Source organism: Solanum stenotomum, unplaced genomic scaffold (genome assembly GCF_019186545.1).
Source record: "Solanum stenotomum isolate F172 unplaced genomic scaffold, ASM1918654v1 scaffold23673, whole genome shotgun sequence".
Classification (NCBI taxonomy): Eukaryota; Viridiplantae; Streptophyta; class Magnoliopsida; order Solanales; family Solanaceae; genus Solanum; species Solanum stenotomum.
In genome coordinates this window covers 542,066-565,843 of record NW_026027624.1, presented here as the reverse complement: position 1 = coordinate 565,843, position 23,778 = coordinate 542,066, and the positions used below count along the sequence as shown (strand labels likewise).

The 23,778-nt window shown below is 30.3% G+C and overlaps 1 protein-coding gene across 2 annotated transcripts; it reads left to right on the top strand.

Annotated features, from left to right (window-relative positions):
- The first annotated feature begins 12,600 nt into the window (after positions 1-12,600).
- LOC125851284 (uncharacterized) lies at positions 12,601-21,718 on the top strand. 2 transcript variants are annotated; one of them, XM_049531070.1, is made up of 24 exons: positions 12,601-12,835; positions 16,112-16,329; positions 16,561-16,666; positions 16,781-16,882; positions 17,044-17,097; positions 17,204-17,261; positions 17,381-17,528; positions 17,808-17,931; positions 18,037-18,217; positions 18,572-18,600; positions 18,692-18,840; positions 19,010-19,112; positions 19,172-19,267; positions 19,338-19,378; positions 19,467-19,581; positions 19,716-19,778; positions 19,890-19,949; positions 20,032-20,193; positions 20,453-20,526; positions 20,614-20,707; positions 20,831-20,967; positions 21,069-21,149; positions 21,251-21,356; positions 21,561-21,718. In XM_049531070.1, the coding sequence occupies exons 1-24, from the start codon at positions 12,662-12,664 to the stop codon at positions 21,633-21,635; spliced, it is 2,550 nt and encodes an 849-aa protein (XP_049387027.1). In that variant the 5' UTR covers positions 12,601-12,661; the 3' UTR covers positions 21,636-21,718. The 2 variants fall into 2 exon arrangements, with proteins under 2 accessions (XP_049387027.1, XP_049387025.1); XM_049531068.1 differs by having other exon boundaries at positions 17,204-17,282.
- The last annotated feature ends 2,060 nt before the right edge of the window (positions 21,719-23,778 follow it).

The following is a 23,778-nucleotide window of genomic DNA, read 5'->3' as shown; positions in this document are numbered from 1 at the left end:
AAGAAGTTTTAAAGAAATGTCTTTACATTTGAATAAGGTTGGAAACTGAGATTTCCAAAGGGGCCTTCGGGCTAGTTTTTGAGTAAGTATCTCATATCAGCAGGAATAAATATGTTTTAAAAACATAAGAGCCAGTACATTTTTGGGAGTAGTATCGAGCACCGAATTGGGGGAGCGTTCAAAGAACCCACAGCCCCCATAGAACCATGTTAGCCACCATGGGTAGAAAAGGATCATACTTTTTAGATGAATCCTTTTCAGATTAGACTAGTGGATCCATTAGGCAGTTCAGGTCTTATACCTTTGGCCGGGTATAAGATGCTCTGGCAGCGTGAGGTCGATCGCTGTATCATCACTATAGCTCTTATGTGATGGTTGTCGGTTAGAGAAGCTCCCACAGCAGTTACTATATTTTCATATGCAGAGATTATTGTATTTTTATATACATCAGTTCATTGTATTTCTATATACATTTCAGGCTTATTGTATCTTTGTATACATACAGAGTTTATAGCATGTTTTAAACAGTCTTTCTTTATATCGCACTTGTTTTAAATTGCCTTATATTGAAAGAAGTCAGTCAGGTTGAGTTGAGTTGAGCCAGGTAAGCTATTCAGTTTCTTCCAGATTTCCTTCTAGCCTTTGTTGCTTAGTTTTCCATCTTGCATACTCGTACATTCCATGTACTGATGCCAGTTGGCCTGCATCGTTTGATGATGCAGATTCAGGTACCCCAGATCAGCATCCTGCACGTCGTTGATCCAGCTGAGCACTCCAGAGTCAGTGGTGAGCCTCCTTGCATTCCGGAGGACTCAATTATTTGTGTTCTTAGTTTTTGGTTTTATTAGGATGTTGCAGGGTCTGTCCCAACATCCATCTCAGTATTTTAGAGGCTTCATAGACAGACAGACAGTCAGTCAGTTAGTTTTGAGTCTCTCATCTATATATATATGTAAATATTCTATTTTGAGATTCGAGTTGCCTTTATGGCCATATTTTATAAGTTAAGTTGTTTTGTAATATTGCATTGCATTGAGTTATTCTGTTGAGTTAGGTTTCCGCTGAGTTAAGAAAGCCAGGCCAAGGGTTCGCTTGGGGCCAGAAATGGTCTCCGGGTGCCGGTCCCGCCCAGGGTGTAGGCTCGGGGCGTGACACTCAGGCTCGTAGGAACATCTCTCGTCACTATGACCTGGTAAATAATTTGTACAGTTAGTCACTTTCTGCTGTTTTCTTGTAACGTTGTCATCTTACATAGGCTGATAAGTATATTTATCGTTTTTTTCAGAGTAATGAGCTCTTCTCGCTGTTTCTAGACGAGACAATGACATATTCATGTGCAATATTTACGAAGAACTCAATGATTCATTTTCTGTTTTTTAATCTCACTCATGAAGGTAATCTTTTTTCGTTCTGTGATTGTTTAGAGTCACGAAGAAGACCTGAAAGTTGCACAGGAGAGGAAGATTTCTCTTCTCATCGAAAAGGTAAGTTGTCAACAAAGTAAATACTCCCTCATTTCTACATAAAGTTCGAGGCTCACTTGATTCTGATTCTGATTTTTTTAGGCAAAAGTTAAGAAGGAACATCACATCTTAGAGATCGGATGTGGTTGGGGAAGTTTAGCTGTGGAAGTTGTTAAGCAAACGGGATGTAAATATACTGGTATAAATCTCTCTGAGCAGCAACTGAAGTATGCAAAGTTAAGAGTTCAGCAAGCAGGTTTTCAGGTACATAACTTCAAATAACAGATGATACATTGGAACCAATTTCGGAGAATTTTGATTAGTACTAACTAAATGTGATGAAATGCATTCACAGGATCATATAACATTTCTCCTATGCGACTATCGCCAATTGCCAAATATGTCTAGATATGACAGAATTATATCATGGTAAGTCGTTGCATACCTATATTATGTAATTTCAATTTACTTTATTACAAGTCAAGCCAGCATGATAATTGTACTAATGATCATTTTCAGCGAGATGCTAGAATCTGTTGGTCACGAGTTTATGGAGGAATTCTTTACTTGTTGTGAATATGCACTAGCAGAAGATGGCATTCTTGTTTTACAGGTAATGAATACACATTCCACGTTGTTCATGTTTTCCCTTCAATTTCCTTCACTATTCTTTTCACGAACGTTGGCTTTCCTTAGTTCATTTCAATACCAGACGAGAGGTATGACGAATACAGGCAGAGTTCAGACTTCATAAAAAAGTATATATTCCCCGGTGGATCCTTACCTGCACTAAGTTGAGTAACATCAGCCATGTCTGCTGCATCTAGACTTTGGTAAACAAAGAGTTGATTTTGTCATTTGACACAAGCATAGTATGTCTTATTTAAAGGCCATTTGACAAATGATTCTGGCGGAAAAACTTCCTAGAAAAACAAAGGTAACAACAACAACAACAACATACATTGTGTTAACATGTTTCCTTTATGAATCATTTTGTAGCTTGTTCTAAAGTAACAAACTATCTTTAATAACTTTTTGACTAGCCAAATTCATGCTTTGGAATTCGACGACAAGTTCATCAGGGCATGGGAGTACTACTTTGACTACTGTGCTGCTGGATTCAAAACGCGCACGTTAGGAGATTATCAGGTATATTCCTTTTTTTTTTTTTAACTAAGAATGTTGAAACTGTTTCACCAAATCTAAGAAGTAAAACAACCGATCAAGTGGTGCTTCTTATCTTTGTAGATTGTATTTTCAAGGCCAGGCAATGTTTCAACGTTTGGTGAGCCTTACAATGTTATTGTATTGAGATATGAAAAAGAAAAATTTGGGCTGGTTGAAATTTGATAGTATTCAGTTATATACCAAGGAAAGAAGTAACAATATGGTTTTGGAGTGGAACAGAAGAGGCAAACCTAACCAAACTAAAAAAGATATTATTGCAGTTCTATCTTACACAGGGTTCAAAATATGAAGAAATAAATATACATAGAAGTCAAAGGACATTTCACATCTACTATATATACATAAAAAATAATAATTTTAATCATGTATAATTAATAGTGTTGTTTAAAAAAGTAAAGAAGACTTTATAATAATCTTGTGTTCTTAACTTAATATACGTAGAATGTATCAAAATGCCTATGGAAATTTGAAGGTCTCTACAACTCCAGCAATATCCTTGAGTAATGCAAGAGATTTTAATGCATGCATTAGCATTGTTAAAGACCTCAAAATTTTTTTTTATCTTTTTCACCATAATTGTGAAGAGTATTTTTGTAAATAAATATGTTTATCCGTACAAAGTCGTTTCTAATACTTAGAAATATTTTTAGCAGCGACCTTTGTATATTTACTTGTTGTCACCCCCTAAATTACATAATAATAAATTAATAATATTTTTGTAAAGTGTTGGTAATTCCTAATTATAATTAATCGCTTTAGTTTGCTAACTTTTTCATTTTTCTTACTATTCCTTAATCCTATCTCTCATTTAAATTCAATCACGTCGTCAATATTGAATTAAATTTTTTTGTCTCATAGCATTAAAGTTTTTCATGAAATTTTATAAAGAATATTCACTATTTAAGTAAATCTAATAGTAAAAAGTATTTTGATGCATATCTTTTTCGTGATTTAACACTTTAAAAATTTATAAAATAACTAGATACACAAGCCCGTGCCAACACGGGCCCAGTATAAATTATTTTTTCGTTTCAATTTATGTGGCACAGATAGAATTTTGAAAATCAATCAATTTATATATATATATATATATATATATTCTTAAAAATATTTGAAGTTGTTAATTATTGTAATTTATAATATTTTTACGTTATTTTAAATAATATATGTTATTTTCTCTGTCCCAATTTATGTGGCATACATAAAATTTTGAAAGCCCAACAAATTTTATATATGTTTTAAAAATATTTAAATTATTAATTATTATAATTCATAGTACTTTTTACATAATTTTGTGTTTCTTTTCTACTCACTCCTTTTCATTTCATTGATCGGGAAAAAGACTCCTTTTCCTACGGCTTGTTAAAAATAATATAATTTATTCAAATTTTATATTCATTAATACAATATAATACGATACTCCCTCTGTTTTTATTTATATGTCACTATTTTTTTTTTATGTGCATTAACAAATTAAGTTTACTATTCTACCCTTATTAATTTTTTTTTGAAGTCAACTTTTCAATCAATGAATTTAAACTAATTTATTTTGGATTAATTAATTTGACAAATGAACATGAATTATTCACTTTGTTTTTCTAGGTTGATCAAATATATATTTTCAAGGATAATAACTCAGAAGGGTAAAATAGGAAGAATATTATAATTTATGCATTATTTTTATGAAATGACAAATATTATGGATCAACTATTTCTAGTAACGATGACTTATAAAAAGAAACAGAGGGAGTATATCTTCATTCTGTATTTGTATGATACAAATAGAGAATTACGATATACTCCCTCCATTCCTATTTATATGTCACTATTTTATATTTCACGTTCATTAAGAAACTAAGTAATTTTACTATTCTATCATTATTTATTGGTTTTTTGAAGTCAGGTTTTCAATCAATGAACATGAATTTATTTATTTTTATTATTTAACTCGTGAACTTATCCGCGCTTTGCGCGATTAAAAAAGATGATAAGATGTCAATAATTTTATTAAAATATAATATAAATAGAAGAAATATTTATAATATATATATATATATTCAGACGTATAATTGATTTCATAAAGATAAACGTTTGATTAGTAGTCCCATGACTCCAAACAATGTCATAAGTTGTTTATTTGAACCAAAAAAAATTTATAAACTTACAACAATAAAAAAAATTGTATAAAATATAAAACAAAGAAAATTATGGATAGAACCTAATATAAATAATAAATAATGTACATCATTATTATGATCTTAATTATTTAAAAAATTGAAGAAAAAAAATATGAAATCAATGTACAATTTTCCTAACTCTTGTCAACATTCATTCCCAGAGGTCGATCATCATTCAATAGCCTTCATTTTACTATTTAAGTCAAACTAAAACATGAATATAAGAATTACTTATCAAAAATATAATATCTTGAGAGACTTATAATGTAATAATTTCTACAATGTTTTACCATGTCTTTATTTATAGAACTACAATATGAATACCGAAATAATATAATGACTATTAATTATTTTTGGGGTTATGATAATAAAAAATTATGGGAGTAATGTAAATAAAGACTATCAAGTTTTAAATTATTAAAGAATATTAATGAATGGTTAATTAACATATTTATTATTTTACAATAATAATAGAGAAATAAAAAAAATTGTAAAAAAAATAAAATATTAATAAGTAAATAAAATTCTAGAGCAAATCCTCAATATTTAGAATGTTTGACAAAAGTAATACTAGAAAGAAAGGCTAATAAAATATTTTAATTAAATTTAGCTTTTACAGAAATGGAAAAAATTACTATGAAGTATCATACCTTTTGAAGTATGACATGTCAAGTATAAGGTGTTCACCCCTACAATTTAGTTGTCCATTAATGAGTGCCTAAACATGTTGAACATCATAAAAAAAAAAAAAACTCATCAAATCAATAGCGAAATAATTATTATATAAGTTGCCACAAAATCTCATATAATCAAATTTAATATTCTATAAAGGGTAGACATATGAGAATTGTCAAGAAATTATATCACTATTCAAAGCAATCTAAATATATATAATCAAGATACTATTTGCTTCTACATAAAAATAAAACTATGATATACTTCGAAAATAAATAATACCTTACACCTCTCTATTATTAGTAACTGTTGGTTTTCATTATATAGCTTTTAATTATTTTAATTGCAATCATTGTTATTATTACTAACATTTAACTCTTATTTTTAATTCAATTGTTACAATTTCCCTGCAGAAATGAACAGAAGATGTAAGAAAAGTCTAAAAGTTTTGGGAAAACGTATAATTTAAAAATTGAGCATTTAATTCCAATAAATAATCTTTTATACTTCCATGAATATATTTAATTTTAATCAGAAAAATGTCATAAAATGTCAAATAAATGACAAAAAAGATAAATATTAATAGTGGTAATAAAGAGGTGTCACATCACCTCTTCAATTTTGTATATTAAAGAATAAAATAAATGGAGGAATAGTAATTGTCCTTTTTTTTATATAATAAATAAAATAAAATAATATTTCTTATAAATTGACATGTGAAAGAGTCTTTGTTTTATATAAATGTTCCTTCATTAATATAATATGTATTTATAATAAATTAAATGATACTTTCACAATAAAATAATTATTTCAAATATGAAAAAGGACCAAAAAAGGAGGGAAAAAATAAATGGCAATGGAGATCCTAGAGAGGCATCACATCACCTTCTATATGTTTCTCCTTTAATATATATATATTTTAAAGCAAATTTTTGATCCTAGGATCATTTTATTAAAATCAATATGTACACAAAAACTAAAAAGAACAAAACCTGATCCATAAGTGGACCCAATCCAAATAAAATAATAAGCACAGCTACCCTACTCTTAGCTAATCCTCGTCTCTTTCCAAAAAGCTCTAATCCTTTTTTTTTTCCTTTTCACCGACGCTGCACTTCTTGGTAAGCATTTCTGCCTTTAAGCTGATTCTTTTTTTCCTTTCCAGGTGATGTGAGAACGCTGAAAACCAATGACTCACAAGGGTAAAATAAGAGTAATAATGTTATTTATGTATTAATTTTATGAAATGACAAATATTAAATATTATCTATTTTTAATGAAAATGACATATAAATAAAATGGATGGAATATATATATCTAGGTCGGTCCCGCATAAAATAATTTGTCTCAAGAAGATGTCTTTAAATATTATTCATTCACAACTGGTCGTGGATAAGAACATGCAGAGGCGTATCCAGGATTTTGAGATGATGGGTGCACTGTTATATAAAGGTTGATCTATGATATAAATTTGATCGGTTCGACATTTAGGTTTTTACTACTAAAAATCGTTAAAATTTTAAAATTATAGGTCTAAAATTAATTCTTATATACCAATTACCACTTAGAGAACTGTTATCTAATTTTAGAAAGAAAAATAAAACAAGATAAATATAAAATTCAACTTTCTAACCTCACGGAGAGAGGTGCACCAAGTCATAATCGCATTATGTGATACTTGAAGTGTGGGTTCACGCATCTATATTTTAATGTTTTCTTAAAATTATAACACTACTATATATGATTTCGGAAGAAGACCATGGGTTCATGTGAACCCGGTAACCCCCTTTAGATACGCCTCTGAGAACATGTATACAAATATTAAAAGAGTATGATTAATTGGTATTTTTTATTATTATTTTGCTTGTGCCTTTTCATTGAATGAAAAGTTAGGCAAGCGGCAAGCCGAACAATAGGTAGTCTCAAAAGAAATTAACTATTCACAACTGGTTGCGGATAAGAAAATTACATCATAGGCTTACTTTTAGAAATATTTATTTTTTTTAATTTAATTATTATATTTTCATATTTAATGATTAATGATTTTTCATCTTGTCTTTTTTTTTAAAAAAAAAACACGTTTTACTGATCTAAAGTTTATTTCTTTAAAATAACGTTCAAATATTTTTAATACATCAACTTTGAGTATTATTTAAACTGACATATATATAATAGAATATGGATCAAAGTTTGTTTTCAAAATGAACGTGATGGCACTCGTCTTATCCCACCAAGACAAGCCAGTCTAAAACTCAACCATTACAATAAAATGCGGAAATTTCATAATCAACTCAAAAATATTCTCAAAATCTGATTGTCATGTGTACAAGTCTCTAATGTATTATAACAAAGTTGAAAGAAAATACATGTTTCAAATGACATTGTTTCTAGAATAGAACAAGATCATAATTAAAGAGAAAGAAGGTCCGCTGAAATGACAAGCAGCTACCTCACAAACCTCCACAAGAAGCCTCAGACAAGGAGAAGAGAAAATATCACAAAGGTCTGGGCTAGTAATCTACAAAAAAAAATGTAGTAGCAAGGGGTGAGTATCAAACCATACGGTACTCAGCAAGTGAACCTCTAAACACAAGTTAAGGGGATAGAATACGGGTACTTCTTATACCCTAACCGAACCTCCACAACTACAACCTGCATAAAATCAGCACAACCTAATAGTTCACAATTTACAAGCACATATCTCAACAACTACATTCTAACAATCACATATACTCAAAAAAAGCTCAATATTCATCAATTACAACCTCTATAACTACAACCTGCTTTAAACCAGCTCAACCTAACATCTCATAATTCACATAGCACACAGCTCAACAACAACACTCTAACAATTACATATCCTCAACAACAAGCTCAATATTCATCAATCAAAGTTCCACAGAAAGGCACTCACAAGATCATCAAAAACACAATATCAAGTTCACTAATGATAAATATGTGATGCAATGGAATGCAATGTCAAGTATAGTGATGCATGTCTGACCTAGTGACACACACACGCTATCTCTCAGTCCGGGATTCATGGGGGACATAACTGTCCATGCATCCATCGTGGCGCGCGATACGACCCTCGATAATAGCAACCATCGCGGCGTGTGATACATCCCTCGAAATATAGTATCCATCACGGCACACGATACGTCCCTCGAAATGGTACATCCTCTTTAATTTCTTATTCTTTCTCAATTCACACAACACTTGTCACAATCATGTCTCAGAACCATGCAAATGACATGTTCACACAAATAATGAGAAGATAATCATTTTCATAACATTGCACAATTCACAACAACACAATCATGATACAACATCAGCAATGATTCAACAAGCCTTTCAAACCATTCTCAACACATTACACACAAACAATTAATTACATTTCCTTTTATTACCCATTTTTCATCATTAGAATTAATCAATATGGACAAGTCAACCCATCACCAAGTTTCATTACCCCCAAACACATATTACAAGGAAATACACGAATTTCATACACTTAACAAGTGTTTAGAAATCCACTAGCCTCAAACAATCAAGCAATCACTCCGGTACTTGAGCCTTCCTCTTTCGTTGTACTTTCAAATCAATACAATCTATTCAAATCAATAACCACAATAAGACTTCAAAACTAACAACACTCATATTACTATGTGTTTAGCCTTGACCCAAAAATTCAGCCAGTATAATCAAGTTTGAAAATCTTGATGCCAATTAACATTTCAACTATCATATTTTCAAATTTTCAAGTCTAGGGTTAAATTCAGTTTTCCCAATATCCTAATTCAAATGGTATTCATACACATAATAATTAGTCTCAATATATTAAAAACTGAATTTATAATATAATAAATGACTAATATTATTAATTTGGAAGCCACTGTTACAAAAACAAATCAGTGGCGGCGACATCATGACCCCACTGTCAAAATCTTTCATGTAAATCCCCATCCTATAATTCATGATTCTAATGATTTCCTACTCGTTGGTGATTCAATTCCCTGGAATCATTTCGCTAACAAACAAAAATCAAAGTTCTTATCAGTTCGTCCCCACCCAAACCAAAAATATTATTTCCTCCGTTTCAAAAAGACTAGTCTGGTTTGACTTAATACGAAGTTTAAGAAATTAAAAAAGACTTTTGAATTTTGTGGTCCTAAATTAAAGTTATGTCAAATGTACAAAATTGTCCTTAATCTTGTCATCTTAAATATGTCACATGGAAAGTAGAAAGTAAAATGTTACCAAAAAAGGAAAGAAGTCATTTTTTTGAAACTGACTAAAAAGGAAAGGAGGTCATTCTTTGTGAAACGGAGGGAGTACAGTACATGCTACACACGGTCAAAACTTGCTAAATTTCCAAATACCTATCAACTTTCATTAAATAATAATATTAACAGTGAACAATTTTCAAGCATTAAGTATATAAATATCACAAGTTTCAGATTGTTTCTTACCCGTCTCCTTCGTTGTTCCCCTATCTCCTTTTTGTTTCTAAATAAAATAATTAGGTATAATTCAAAGTGATAAATTTCACTAATTTAATCATATTATATATATATATATATATATATATATATATAAAAAAAAAAGAGAACCTTAGGCCCCGCCTACGTGGCGCCACCACAAATCAGAATTCCCTTTTAATTTATTTATTTCCAAAACTAGCCTCCCTTTCATGAAAAGTTGTGACTTTTATGAAAAGTTGCGACTTTAATGAAGAGTTGTGAATTTTATGAAAAGTTGTGACTTTTATGAAGAGCTGCGACTCTTATGAAAAATTGTGACTTTTATGAAAGGTTGTGACTTTTTCGAAGGTGCAACTTTTCCAAATAGTTGTAACATTTCTGATAAGGCACAATAAACATTTATTCACACTATCCTTTGTTGGAGTCAATTCCCTAAATGGTCACCCAAGTTTATGGAATTGCCTTAAAATATCATTTATGTTTCATTTAGGACCAAAATATCACTTAACTATCACTATTTTCCTCCAAATATACTTACCACTTCAAAAGTCCCCTCTCTCCAAGTTGGCATGCCATGTCATTGAAGCCTTTTTTTAAAAAAAATAATAGACTTATTTAATTAATCAAACTCAATTAACTAAAATAATGATCTTGTTGTTTTTTAATTTTATATATATATATTAGTTTTAGAAGAAATTTTCATACTTAAAAATCTATTATCATAATTAACTTTTTCTTTTTTTATGCTATGAAGAATAGTTTTTTTTTTAAACTTACTATAATGTCATCAATTTTGAATACTTATAAACACATATATTCAAAAAATATTGATATATAAATCACTGATCAAAATTAAATTAAAAACAAAAGTTAAATAATAAATTTCTCCTTTTTACCAACTATTTTGTCAACCTTACAAATTTATTTGAATACTTTAATGAAAAAAAATACTTAAAATTTTCATATAATTTACTTAGAGATTTCAAAAATTCTCAGGTAACAATTGCACACAAAAAAAATTCATTGAATTTTATTTGGTAGAAAAATATGAAGGAATTAAATATTTTAAAAGTATTTTTTTTATAATCTTCATAAATTCTCACTAATTTATATATTTGTTTTGTAGATGCATAAGTTTAATGAATTAAATAGGTCTATTATTTTTTTTAAAAAAATGATGATTTAATGACATGACATATCAACTAGAATAGAAGGAGACTTTTGAGGTATTAGTATATTTTTTTGGGGGGAAATAAATTAGTAATAATATTAGTCACTTCCTATTTTATTTTTTTTAAAATAATAATGTAAGCATGAATTTCAAAGTACACAATTAATTATATTGTAATAGTTAATTGACATTTAATATTATTGATTCATTATACAGTTTATGATTAATTGATATAAGTTAACATTCATGAGTGATTTGCATATCGATATTTTTTTTTTGAATATATGTGTTTATAAGTATTTAAAATTGATGACAGTATAGTATATTTTAAAACCCTATTTTTTGATAGCATAAAAAAGTTTGATGAATTGAATCAGTCTATTATTTTAAAAAAGACTTTAGTAACATGGCATGCCAACTAGGAGAGAGTAAAGTTTTTAAAGTTTTAAGTATATTTGGAGGAAAATAGTGATAGTTGGGTGATATTTTGGTCCTAAGTGAAACATAAATGATATTTCAAGGCAATTCCCCAAACCTGGGTGGCCATTTAGGGAATTGACTCCCTTTGTTGTCTATAAATAGAGGGATTTCCTCTCATTTTAAAACAGCAAAAATTTTGAACCTCTTCTTCTTCTTCTTCACAATTAAATATTTGTGTACGTTGCTTCTGTTGAGTGGCTCACTGACACCATTGCTTATGTTACAAATCCTGGTATGTATTCTTACAGTCATTAATTCATGCTTATGTTATTAAAGATATATGATAAGGTGTAATAATTTTCATTTTCCTTTACATTATCAATATTTGTTACTATGTAATATTGTATGTAAGATAACATAATGTTTTAGTTTTAATGCCTGATAGGTTTTAAGTATTATTTTATAAATTCCATGATATTAAATTCCCGCGCGAAGCGCTGATAATTTTACTAGTTTAATTATATGGTACAAATGGTATAGGGTCTTAAATAAATGATCATTTTAGCCCATTAACTATCGATTAAGTCAATTATACACAATTACCCATCAACTAATTAACTAAAGTCAACGAATACTTTGAAATTATCAAAAATGACCTTCCTGGTCATTACATTTTAATTATGAGTCCTTCGGGATGGCTCAATTGGTTTGGAGGGTGGTTATCCGACCCGGGATCGATCCCCCTTCAATGTCTTCTGAGTTGAGTCTGTCGCATATGGCTTGCCTAGTGCGGTTTACATCTCCTGTGTGGTTTGCGGGCTATTACACAGTGAGGGGTTTATCCAGTACACACAAAGTGCTCACCCGAAAGGCAGAGGTTATAGCGGTTGCGGGTTATCCTGGGGTTTTAAAAAAAATGTTATAATTATGAACTTGGACAAGTTGATATTGGTAGGTGACATTATAGCTAGTGCTAGTACTCTATCACATCATTTCTTATCCATTATAAATTTGTGACTCAATACACCAATGTTTCATCAAACTCTTAACTGTTTGTAACTTTGAAGCTTATATTTTAAAAACATGAAAGTAGCAGTGGTTGGAGCAGGGATAAATGGACTAGTTACTGCATATGAATTGGCAAAATCTGGTGTCAAAGTTGTGGTTTATGAGAAGGAACATTATCTAGGCAGCCATGCTAAGACCGTTACTGTCAATGACATCGATCTTGACCTTGGCTTTATGGTCTTCAACGGGGTAAGTACGATCAGAGGGTGTTTGAGTAAGCTTATAAAATGATCAAATCATTTAATTTGTTGTAACTTGTAAGCATTTATTTTTATACTTAAATGTGCATTATTGATAAATGCTAAAGTGCTCATAACTTAAGTGTGTGCATGGAAGGATAACAAATTTAAGTCATTTTCGATGTGTTAGGGTATCATTTTGGCCCTTTTCCAACTTATATTTCGAAAAATGTTTGTTATATAAGGTGTGTATTGAATTATAATTTAAATGTCTATGTATATCATCGTGTTATATAAGATTTGCAAATTCATGTAGTCACTAATGAAGTTTGAGTGACTAAATGATTAAATCATATCAAACTAATTGAGTATATGAATATTTAGCCAACTCGAAATAACTTTAAATATGTTAAAAGTTAACATTTTTACTCTCCGATAAATCATATCATATATTATATTATAAGTGGGAAGCCTCTATGTCAAAAGTTGAATTACAAAAATGTCCGTATAATATCATAATATTTATGGACAAAAATGTAAATATACATTAAATATTAATAAAAATTATTGTATTTTCTATTAAACACTATTATTACATATTTATGAACAAAAATATAAATACACATTAATTATAATAAATATCCTAATATATTTTTAATAATAATATTAATATTCTAAAAATGGAGAACTCACAATCTATGACATGAATTAATATAGATACAATGAATATTTGTACAATTGGATGATATCCTATTAAATGACAAAAGGAAATCAAATAGTTTGGCAACAGTTAAAATGACCTTTAAGAGTATCTCAGTTACTCCTACCGTGCAAAGTTATAAAAATTCTCAGATAAATTATATTCATAAAATTATATTAAATGCTAAGTTATTGCTTCAATAAATACTTACTATGGAAGCTTGCAATCGTTAAACTTTTGATTTTCTTCTGTTATAATTAGCACAAACTAATGATGAATTACATACTTGGTAAATTATATATATATATATATATATATATATAAAGTGAGAACAAAAAAAGTTATTATTCATAAATAATAATTAATATCCATAATAATAATGAATCAAAAGTTAGTTTACCATTTTATCCGAGTAAAAGCAAATATTCATATGAATAACTTTTGTTTACATAAGAAAATATAACAAAATTCATAAACCCCTCAAATTCAATGAATCCAAATACTATATATGCTTTCTGAAAATGCTTATTGCCATAATTTTATTTATCTCTTTCACCTTCTCCTTCACTACATGTTTAGAGGAACAAAAACGTTTGGTGAGGGTGAGAAAGACATTGTGTAACAACAATTAATTATGGTCAAGTCACATGTGTATAAGTTCTCTAAATTATTTTACTCATTAAATTTTTATTTCTTTCATCTTCCATAGAGTCTTTTTACATTCTTCATTTATATTAATATTAAATTTCTTGATTTTTACTGATTGTACATAGGTGTAGTTTTATCTTCTCGATGATATTTATTATGGTCAATCTTTTAATATTCTTTAAAATACTTTTCATAAGATGTGTTTGTCCCATTATTCCATTTGCCTTCTTTCAGTTAGATTTCTCCTCCAAGAAGAGTCTACTTCAGGTAAATCTATTCCAATTGATCTAGCTACAAATATTTACCACTTTTTGTATTATTGCTAAACTAGTAACATATTCACTTCTTTTAGTATAATATGTATTTCTGAAAAGCTTATGTTGTAAGAAAACTCAAATTCAGATAGAAGTAATTGATCCGTAAAACCCTTTGCATATTTGAACTTTGAAGTGTGGGAAGCTCTTATCTTTAAAGTTGATTTACCAATTTATCCTTATACTAAATCATTTATTTATAAAATAATTTTTATTTACACCATAATTTTTTAAAAAAATCTTCAATTAAATTAGTTTTCAATAACGTAACATGAATTGAATGGATGATTTGGAAGTGGAGTAATAATACTTTAATTATCACATTTAATTCAATGATTTAATAAGGACTGAGGACAATCATCTTTCTTTCTTTCTCTGCTTATTTTTTGATTTATTCATTTTATATTAAACTTTTGATCATTATCATATTATATCAAGTAGAAACCTTCCAAATGAAAAATTGAATTATCAAATCACCTATTAAAAGTTAAACATCATTTTAACCTTCAAGCAACTATTATTTCAAAAAGTATAATATAAAAATATAAATACACACATTTCATACAATAAAAAGAAAAATTTTGCATTTAATAATTATTATGTAATAACCATAACTTTATATGAAACGTTGGTGATTCAATTATTTAATTGTTACGTTAACCAATGACCAACCTTTCATTGCTACAATAAGTACAAAGAAGTTGAGAAGTTGAATTGACTATTAATTATAATTCATTAGTAACTAAATGAAAGGAAATTTCAAAGGACTAGGAAAAAACATTATATAAAGGCTACTAATTTCCCATCTCCTCTTTGTCACTTTTGTGATTGAATGCAAATTATTTTATCTTTGATTTCTTTTTTTTTATGCCCTTAGATAGTTTGCATAAAAAAAGAGATGGGAAGATAGTTGATGTCAAATTAGAGTAGTTGTCATATTCAATTTTTACTACTCTTAGATAGTTGATTACTGGCTATAACCTTTATGATCATTGCAATATTAAAGTTTAAGTATTACTTGAAAAGAACTCATTAATCCTTTTTGTGACATATTTGGCTAATTATTAGAATTACAATACTTTGATTTCACGTGAATTGGAATTCGCTTTTGTTTCCATGCACAATTGTTAAGATTATTACAATTAGTTTTAAATTCTTGATAATCATATATATTATTTGCATTTTGTAAATTTTAACAAGAAGTTTTAAATGTTTATCATAACAAGTTTTCAGATTCATTATTTTACTATTTGGTATAAGTATCACAATTCATTATTCAAATATGATATCACGAAACTTAATAGTACTTAATGTTATTAGGTGCAAATATTTAATATTAATACTTCCTTATAGACAAAATATTTGCACCTAATAACACTAAAATGTAACTCATTTTATACATTTACCTATCTAACTTCCGACAGTAACTAATCATTTATCGCTCAACAAAGAAGTCATTCAAATTGGATGAGTGTCACGTTCATCAATTTTAGTTTGTACTTTTTTTTTTTATTGATTACACTATGTTTTTAATATAACTTATATCGTGTATACCACTTGAGACACACGTGTCCAGAAACTAGTATTTAATAAGTAACAATGTTACTCTCATATGATTTTACAGGAAACTTATTCAAACTTGATAGAATTTTTTGAGTTGCTCGGAGTTGATATGAACATCTCTGATATGTCATTCTCAGTGAGCTTAGACCAAGGCCGTGGTTGTGAATGGGGTACTCGAAATGGATTCTCTAGTTTGTTTGCACAGAAGAAGAATGTACTCAATCCATATTTTTGGCAAATGATAAGAGAAATTATCAGATTCAAACAGGATGTCATAAGGTAACAATAACTTATTTCATTACATATGTTAATTTTTGAGTATTCTGTTAATTTACTCATCTCATTAGAAATTTAGAGCACACGTATAGTTTTGTTTGTTCATTTGAAGATCATGCATTAGATGGAAATGGACTAAATCGTTCTGTTTTGGGCACTTGCTTTATTTATGTGTTAAGCGAAAGATCTATCTTCAATGAAGTTTATTTTATTACGTTTCTCACTGCATTGCAGTCACCTTGAAGAATTGGACAACAATCCTGACATTGATCGCAATGAAACATTAGGACAATTTATTAAGTCACATGGCTATTCGGAGCTATTTCAGAAGGCTTATCTGGTGTGACACTGCAGTTTGTCCTTGTTATTGATTTTGATACTTGGATAAATTTTTCCTTTTTGTTCATTCAAAAAATTAATCTTGCAACAAGCAATTGACACATATGTTTCACAGGCTCCAATATGTGCTTCAATATGGTCCTGCTCCTCGGAACGAGTAATGGGCTTTTCTGCTTATTACATTCTTTCATTCTTCCACGACCAACATCTACTGCAGGTTCTTTTCTCTTAGCTACAGTTCAAGTAGATAGAACACTTTGTGTGTTGATTATAGCCAATTGTTAAATGTGGTGCACGCAAATACAGAATTGGAATGCTTAGCTTTTACTCATCTTATTGCCCTTGTGCCTAAGGGTACTTTTATTTCTTTCTTTGTAGCTCTTTGGTCTCCCCCAATTGCTCACTATAAGATGGCAATCACATATAGACAAGGTGATTTTTCATTCATAGATACTTCAAAGTTCTTACTATTTTCTGTGATTTGTTAAGTTAAGCATGTACATCCTTGAGAGTGATTCGATGGCAGTATCAAACGCAGGTTAAGGAGGAGCTGGAAAAGAGAGGCTGCCAAATAAGAACTAATTGTGAAGTAAATTCTGTAACAACAAATGAAGAAGGTCTAGCTTGATTTTATCTTTTGGCTTCTTGCAAGAGTTCGCTGTGCGCTACAAACTACTTGTGATTCTAACTGTAAATGAAAGTGCCCTTGCTGCAGGTTGTACCATAGATTGCATTGATGGTGCCATAGATATATATGACGGATGCATAATCGCTGTACGTGCTCCAGATTCTCTGAGAATGTTAGGCAAAGAGGCAACATTTGATGAAACAAGAATACTGGGTGCTTTCCAGTATGTCTATAGGTACTTTCGACTCCTATATTTGAATACCTTGGATTTCATTCCTCTTTAATTCTACTTTTTATCTTTTTTGAATTTTTATCTATAGCCCGACATCACTTACGTTTTATATATATTTGTATTTTCTGTTACCAGAGGAGGTTTATTTTGTGGTTTGGTGAAGTTCAATTAGATTCGACAACCTGCTAGATTTCTGAGATAATATGAAATTTGTATTGGAGGCCAAGATTAATATAGTTAGCCTCCATTCTGACTCTAAAATTCTACATTCCTCTATGACAGTGACGTTTTCCTTCATCATGACAAAACATTCCTGCCTCGCAACCCAACAACATGGTGTGCTTGTAACTTTCTTGGAACCACGAATAATAGAGGATGTGCGACATATTGGCTCAATATAATCCAGGTGTGTTATGGAATACAGTGATTTAGGACCTTGTATAGAAAGTAGAAGATAATGTTTTCAGTTGGAAGTCATTTCTCTTAAATTGTGAACTGTCTAAACTTACAGAATCTTGGTGATTCAAAGCTGCCTTATCTCGTAACCCTTGATCCTCCTCACACACCAGAGCATACGTTGCTTAAGTGGACCACCAGTCATCCAGTACCCTCAGTTGCTGCATCAAAAGCTTCATGTGAGCTATATCAAATCCAAGGAAAGAGAGGAATATGGTTTTGTGTAGCATATCAAGGTATGAATCTCTTTTTAAGCAGAGTGTTGAGAGTTGCTTCAAGATATCTGTTCCCTTGTAACCTGCTTTTGTGCATAGTCTACAGTTGGACTCTTCAACTTTGTTCAATTTAGTGAACCAGTTTCTCTAACTGTTAGTCCTGTAATATTTCAGCTTATAAGTTTAATTTGAATCTGTTTATCCCGATTACGTTTCTATTTTGATGAAATCGATATTTAGGGGACTAAACTAGCTGCCAAGCTATTTTTGCAGAGAGAATTTTAGTTTTCTTTCCACTTCCCTTTAGTGCACAAACTTTATTCTCCGCTTTGTGCTTCACTGTTTATTGATGTATATTTTGCTGCAATATTTCAGGCTATGGCTTCCATGAGGATGGACTTAAGGTAGTATATACTACTTCTGTTAATAATAAATAAAATCAAATTTGGAGTCTTTTGCAGCTTTTGTTCTTATATAGATGATTGTCCTCCTCAGGCTGGTGTGGCTGCTGCAGATGGCATGCTTAGAAGGAATTGTTGTATTCTGTATAACCCCAAGCATATGGTACCAACCTGGCCTGAAACTGGAGCACGCCTCCTCGTTACTAGATTTCTCAAAAGTTTCATTCAAACAGGATGCATAATGTGAGTGATGATAGTTTCACCTTGTATTACTTTAATCCCCAACAGGATACACATATGTACTTTTGTTATTATATTATTCATAGCTTAAAATCATTCATGGTAATGCCAGAATATTACTGAGGAGATTTTTGAGCTTTTAATAACTTTATTTATATGTTATAATATACAGCTTGTTGGAAGAAGGAGGCAAAATTTTCACCTTCCAAGGAACAGAGAAGAAATGCTCTCTCAAAGTTTCTCTTAGAGTTCATAATACACAGTTCTACTGGAAGGTAAATTGAAATTTCCTTTGCCCCTACAAGTGATCAAAAACTTAACCAATCTCTTACAGGTTGCAACTCGAGCTGACTTAGGGATTGCTGATGCTTTTATTCATGGGGATATCTCGTTTGTTAATAAGAATGAAGGTCTTCTTAATCTTTTCATGGTGAGGGAATGGCTCGATATCTTTGTAAATAGATATTTATCGGTACTTAGCTTCCTAATATCTTTTGCAGATATATGTTGCCAACAGAGATTTGAATGCATCTGTTAAAAGGTAAAATAGTTTACTTACTGACCTGAAATCAAGAAACACAAACTTGTGTTCATATGTTAAAGTTTGTCATCATTTTGTGTGGCTCCAGGGGCTGGTGGACACCATTACTAGATCTGTCATCTGCAAAATATTTCATTGGACATGTTTCAAATCGAAACACCCTGACTCAGGCTCGTCGAAATATCTCTCGTCATTATGACCTGGTAATTAATCAACTTGCATATTATATCACCCAATTTCAAAGATTGCTAGTGAAATTAAAGTAGTTAATCCTGCACATACTTTTGCCAATTGCAGTAGATTTATCACTTCCTTCTTGTATTTTTTTCTTTTCCAGAGTAATGAACTCTTTTCACTCTTTCTGGATGAGACAATGACATACTCATGCGCAATTTTCAAGGTTAGCTCTCCAAACTTTTTAAATGCTTGCCACTTTTTTCTTCGTATGTTAAGCTACATTTCTTGTTCCAAGGTAATCTAATAATCTATTATTCTTTCCGAATTTGTATAGAGTGAGGACGAAGACCTGAAAGATGCACAGCTGAGAAAGATTTCTGTTCTAATTAAAAAGGTATTTCATCAACCAAGTAAAAAACTCTCCTGTTTATACCTAACTTTCAGGCATAATTGGATTCTGTTTCTGTTTTATTTAGGCAAAAATTAGCAAGAAACATCACATTTTAGAGATTGGATTTGGTTGGGGAAGTTTCGCGGTGGAAGTTGTCAAGCAAACAGGATGTAAATATACTGGTATAACTCTTTCGGAGCAGCAACTGGAGTATGCACAGTTGAAAGTTGAGCAAGCAGGCCTTCAGGTATAGTACTAATCATAATGTCTATATGGATCTTGGACAAGCATTTCTGATTGTATGAATATAATTGCGATAAGATGAGGCAAGTTATAAAGCTATGAGGAAATTCCACTTCATGTCCATATTCTTGCTTTCTGAACTATGATAGCTCCTTAAAAAGCCAGGGTAGAGAAGTTATGATGCAAAATTAACTAAAATGCTTCACTATATGCTGCATTCCACATGATCTATTAAAATTCAGTTCCATGATATATTTTCACAGGATCGAATCACCTTACTCCTATGTGACTATCGTCAAATGCCAAATAAGGACAAATATGACAGGATTATATCAATGTGAGCTTTTTTCCATCTACATCTTGACATATTGTATTACTCACTACATGTCGAGTCAGTGTTACAATTGTACTAGTTCATTTTCAGCGGGATGATAGAACATGTCGGTCATGATTACATAGAGGAATTCTTTACTTGCTGTGAGTCTGCATTGGCAGAAGATGGGCTTCTAGTTCTACAGGTAATGAATAAAAGTGAACCCTAAATATAGTCCACTTTGTTCAGTTTTACCCTTCAATTTCCTTCACTGTTCTGCCGCCTTTGTATCTTTATGTCGTTTCTCATAAGCTTTGGATCTACTTAGTTCTTTTCAATACCAGATGAGAGGTATGACAGCCACAGGCAGAGCACAGACTTCATGAGAGAGTATATATTCCCAGGTGGATGCTTGCCTGCACTAAGTCGAATAATATCAGGCATGGCTGCTGCATCCAAACTATGGTAACAAAGAGTTCATTTTAGTGATTTTGCACTAGCGCGCTTGTCAATCTTTCAAAAGAGTTTCTCTGAAAGAATTTGATAAATGATATAAACAAATGCAGTGTAGTGCATGTGGAAGAGATAGGAATTCATTACTATCAGACACTGAGATGTTGGAGAAATAACTTCCTAAAAAACAAAAGGTAACAAAACTAAAATAAATGCTTATAACTTGGACACCCTTCATGAAATTTCTGGCTACGCCACTGTTAACTTGACTATTGATATATAACTGTGTCACTAGACAAATTCGTGCTTTGGGATTCGATGACAAGTTCATTAGGACATGGGAGTACTACTTTGACTATTGTTCTGCTGGATTCAAAACACGCACATTTGGAGATTATCAGGTATATATGGTGATAAATCTTTTAAATTATGTTAACTAGATCATCTAAAAATTAAGTAATTAGAGATGATATAAATTTTGAGTATCTTGTTTTGAATGACTTTATTAAAAAAACTTAAGCCGTTAGACAGAACAAATTTTTATTTATTTCACCAAATTTGTGAAGGAAAACAACTGATCAAGTGGTGCTTTCTTACCTTTGTAGATTGTATTTTCAAGGCCAGGCAATGTTGCAACATTTGGTGATCCTTACAATGTTACTGTGTCTACAGTGTATTAGAGTTTCGTTATTTCGATTATATATTGTAAATTTGTCTTTGCAAATAAATAAGTTCCTCAAAACAGCATAAAAGTCCTAATGAAGACATATCATGTCTCATTAGTTCATGCTGAATTATGTGATTTTCTTGTACTGTATTGCCTAATAAAACTTATTCAAAAAGAATGAGGCTATTTTTCATCTTGATCTTATTTTGGGATGTTATATATGGTGGAAATGTACATGTGTATAATATGTTGGGAGTTCCAAGCTTTTTACAGATGAGTTTGAAAACTCTACTGGTGAATTTTGCTAAAATTCAAATCTTTTACCTATGAAACTTCAGCACACTGTGCTGAAGTTTTGCCATTAAATTCCAATAGAAATTACCAATCATACAATAATGGACAACAGGCCACCCAGTCCCCTTATTTGCTGCATCAAAAACTATTCTATCATTATTTACTGGTTTTTTGAATTCAAGTTTTCAATCAATAAACATGAATTTATTTATTTTTTATTATTTAATTTGACCAATGAACATGAAATATTTATTTTATTTTTTATTTTTTTTAAAGCAAATTTTTTATCCTAGGATCATTTTATTAAAATCAATATGTACACAAAACTAAAAAGAACAAGACATGATCCATAAGTGGACCCAATCCAAATAAAATAATAAGCACAACTACCCTACTCTTAGCTAATCCTTGTCTCTTTCCAAAAAGCTCTAATCCTTTTTTTTTTTTTTCCTTTTCACCGACGCTGCACTTCTTGGTAAGCATTTCTGCCTTTAAGCTGATTCTTTTTTCCTTTCCAGGTGATGTGAGAACGCCCAAGACCAATGACTCACAAGGGTAAAATAGGAGTAATAGTATTATTTATGCATTGATTTTGTGAAATGACAAATATTAAATATTATATATTTTTAATAAGAATAACATATAAATAAAACGGAGGAAATATATATATCTAGGTCGGTCCCGCATAAAATAATTTGTCTCAAGAAGATGTCTTTAATTTCATCACGTGTTTTTTATTATTATTTTGCTTGCGCCTTTTCATTGAATGAAAAGCTAGGCAAGCCGAACTATAGGTAGTCTCAAAAGATATTAACTATTATTCATTCACAACTGGTCGTGGATAAGAAAATTACATCATAGGCTTATTTTTAGAAATATTTATTTTTCTTAATTTAATTATTATATTTTCATATTTAATGATTAATGATTTTTCATCTTGTCTTCTTGTTTTTCTTTTTTAAAAGACATTTTACTGATCTAAAGTTTATTTCTTTAAAATAACGTTTAAATATTTTTAATACATCGACTTTGAGTATTATTTAAACTGACATATATATAATGGTATATGGATCAAAGTGTGTTTTCAATAATTTGTGTTGTTGATGAAAGAACTAAGAAGAGAAAACACAATCTGAGGCAATGGAAACACCTATTCAGAAAAAAAAATATTCATGTTACGAAGAAGACTTAATAAGTTATGAATAATGTTTTTATGAGATTAATTAGTCTAGAATATTCTAAAAAGAAAAAAAGTTACCGTTAATGATTGTCTTAATTTGCTTTAATAGCGTTGATGGCGAAAAGCTAAAAATTATGAGGACGAAGAAAGCGGGGAAAGAACACTTCATATTTTTGGTATCCAAATAAGAATTTGTACAAAGAATCAAGAAAAGAAATCAAAATATAAAAATAATATATTCAACGTAATACAGTATAATGTTATTTCAAAATATGATCTTTTATTTCATTTATTTTGCACGATATGTCCCTCGAAATGGTACATTCTCTTTAATTTCTTATTCTTTCTCAATTCACATATCACTTGTCACAACCATGTCTCAGAACCATGCAAATGACATGTTCACACAAATAATGAGGAGATGACCATTTTCATACCATTGCACAATTCACAACAACACAATCATGATACAACATCAACAATGATTCAACAAGCCTTTCAAACCATTCTCAACACATCACACACAAACAATTAATCACATTGCCTTTTATTACCCCCTTTTTCATCATTAGAATTAATCAATGTGGACAAGTCAACCCATCACCAAGTCTCATTTCCCCCCAAACACATATTACAAGGAAATACACGAATTTCATACACTTAACAAGGATTTAGAAATCCA

Bases quoted from the DNA above. Each gene is read 5' to 3' on its own strand.
- LOC125851284 (XM_049531068.1), top strand. From the start codon at position 12,662: ATGAAAGTAGCAGTGGTTGGAGCAGGGATAAATGGACTAGTTACTGCA. The intron at 19,113-19,171 runs GTAAATTGAAAT...AATCTCTTACAG, and splicing joins ATACACAGTTCTACTGGAAG to GTTGCAACTCGAGCTGACTT. The intron at 20,527-20,613 runs GTGAGCTTTTTT...GTTCATTTTCAG, and splicing joins TATGACAGGATTATATCAAT to CGGGATGATAGAACATGTCG.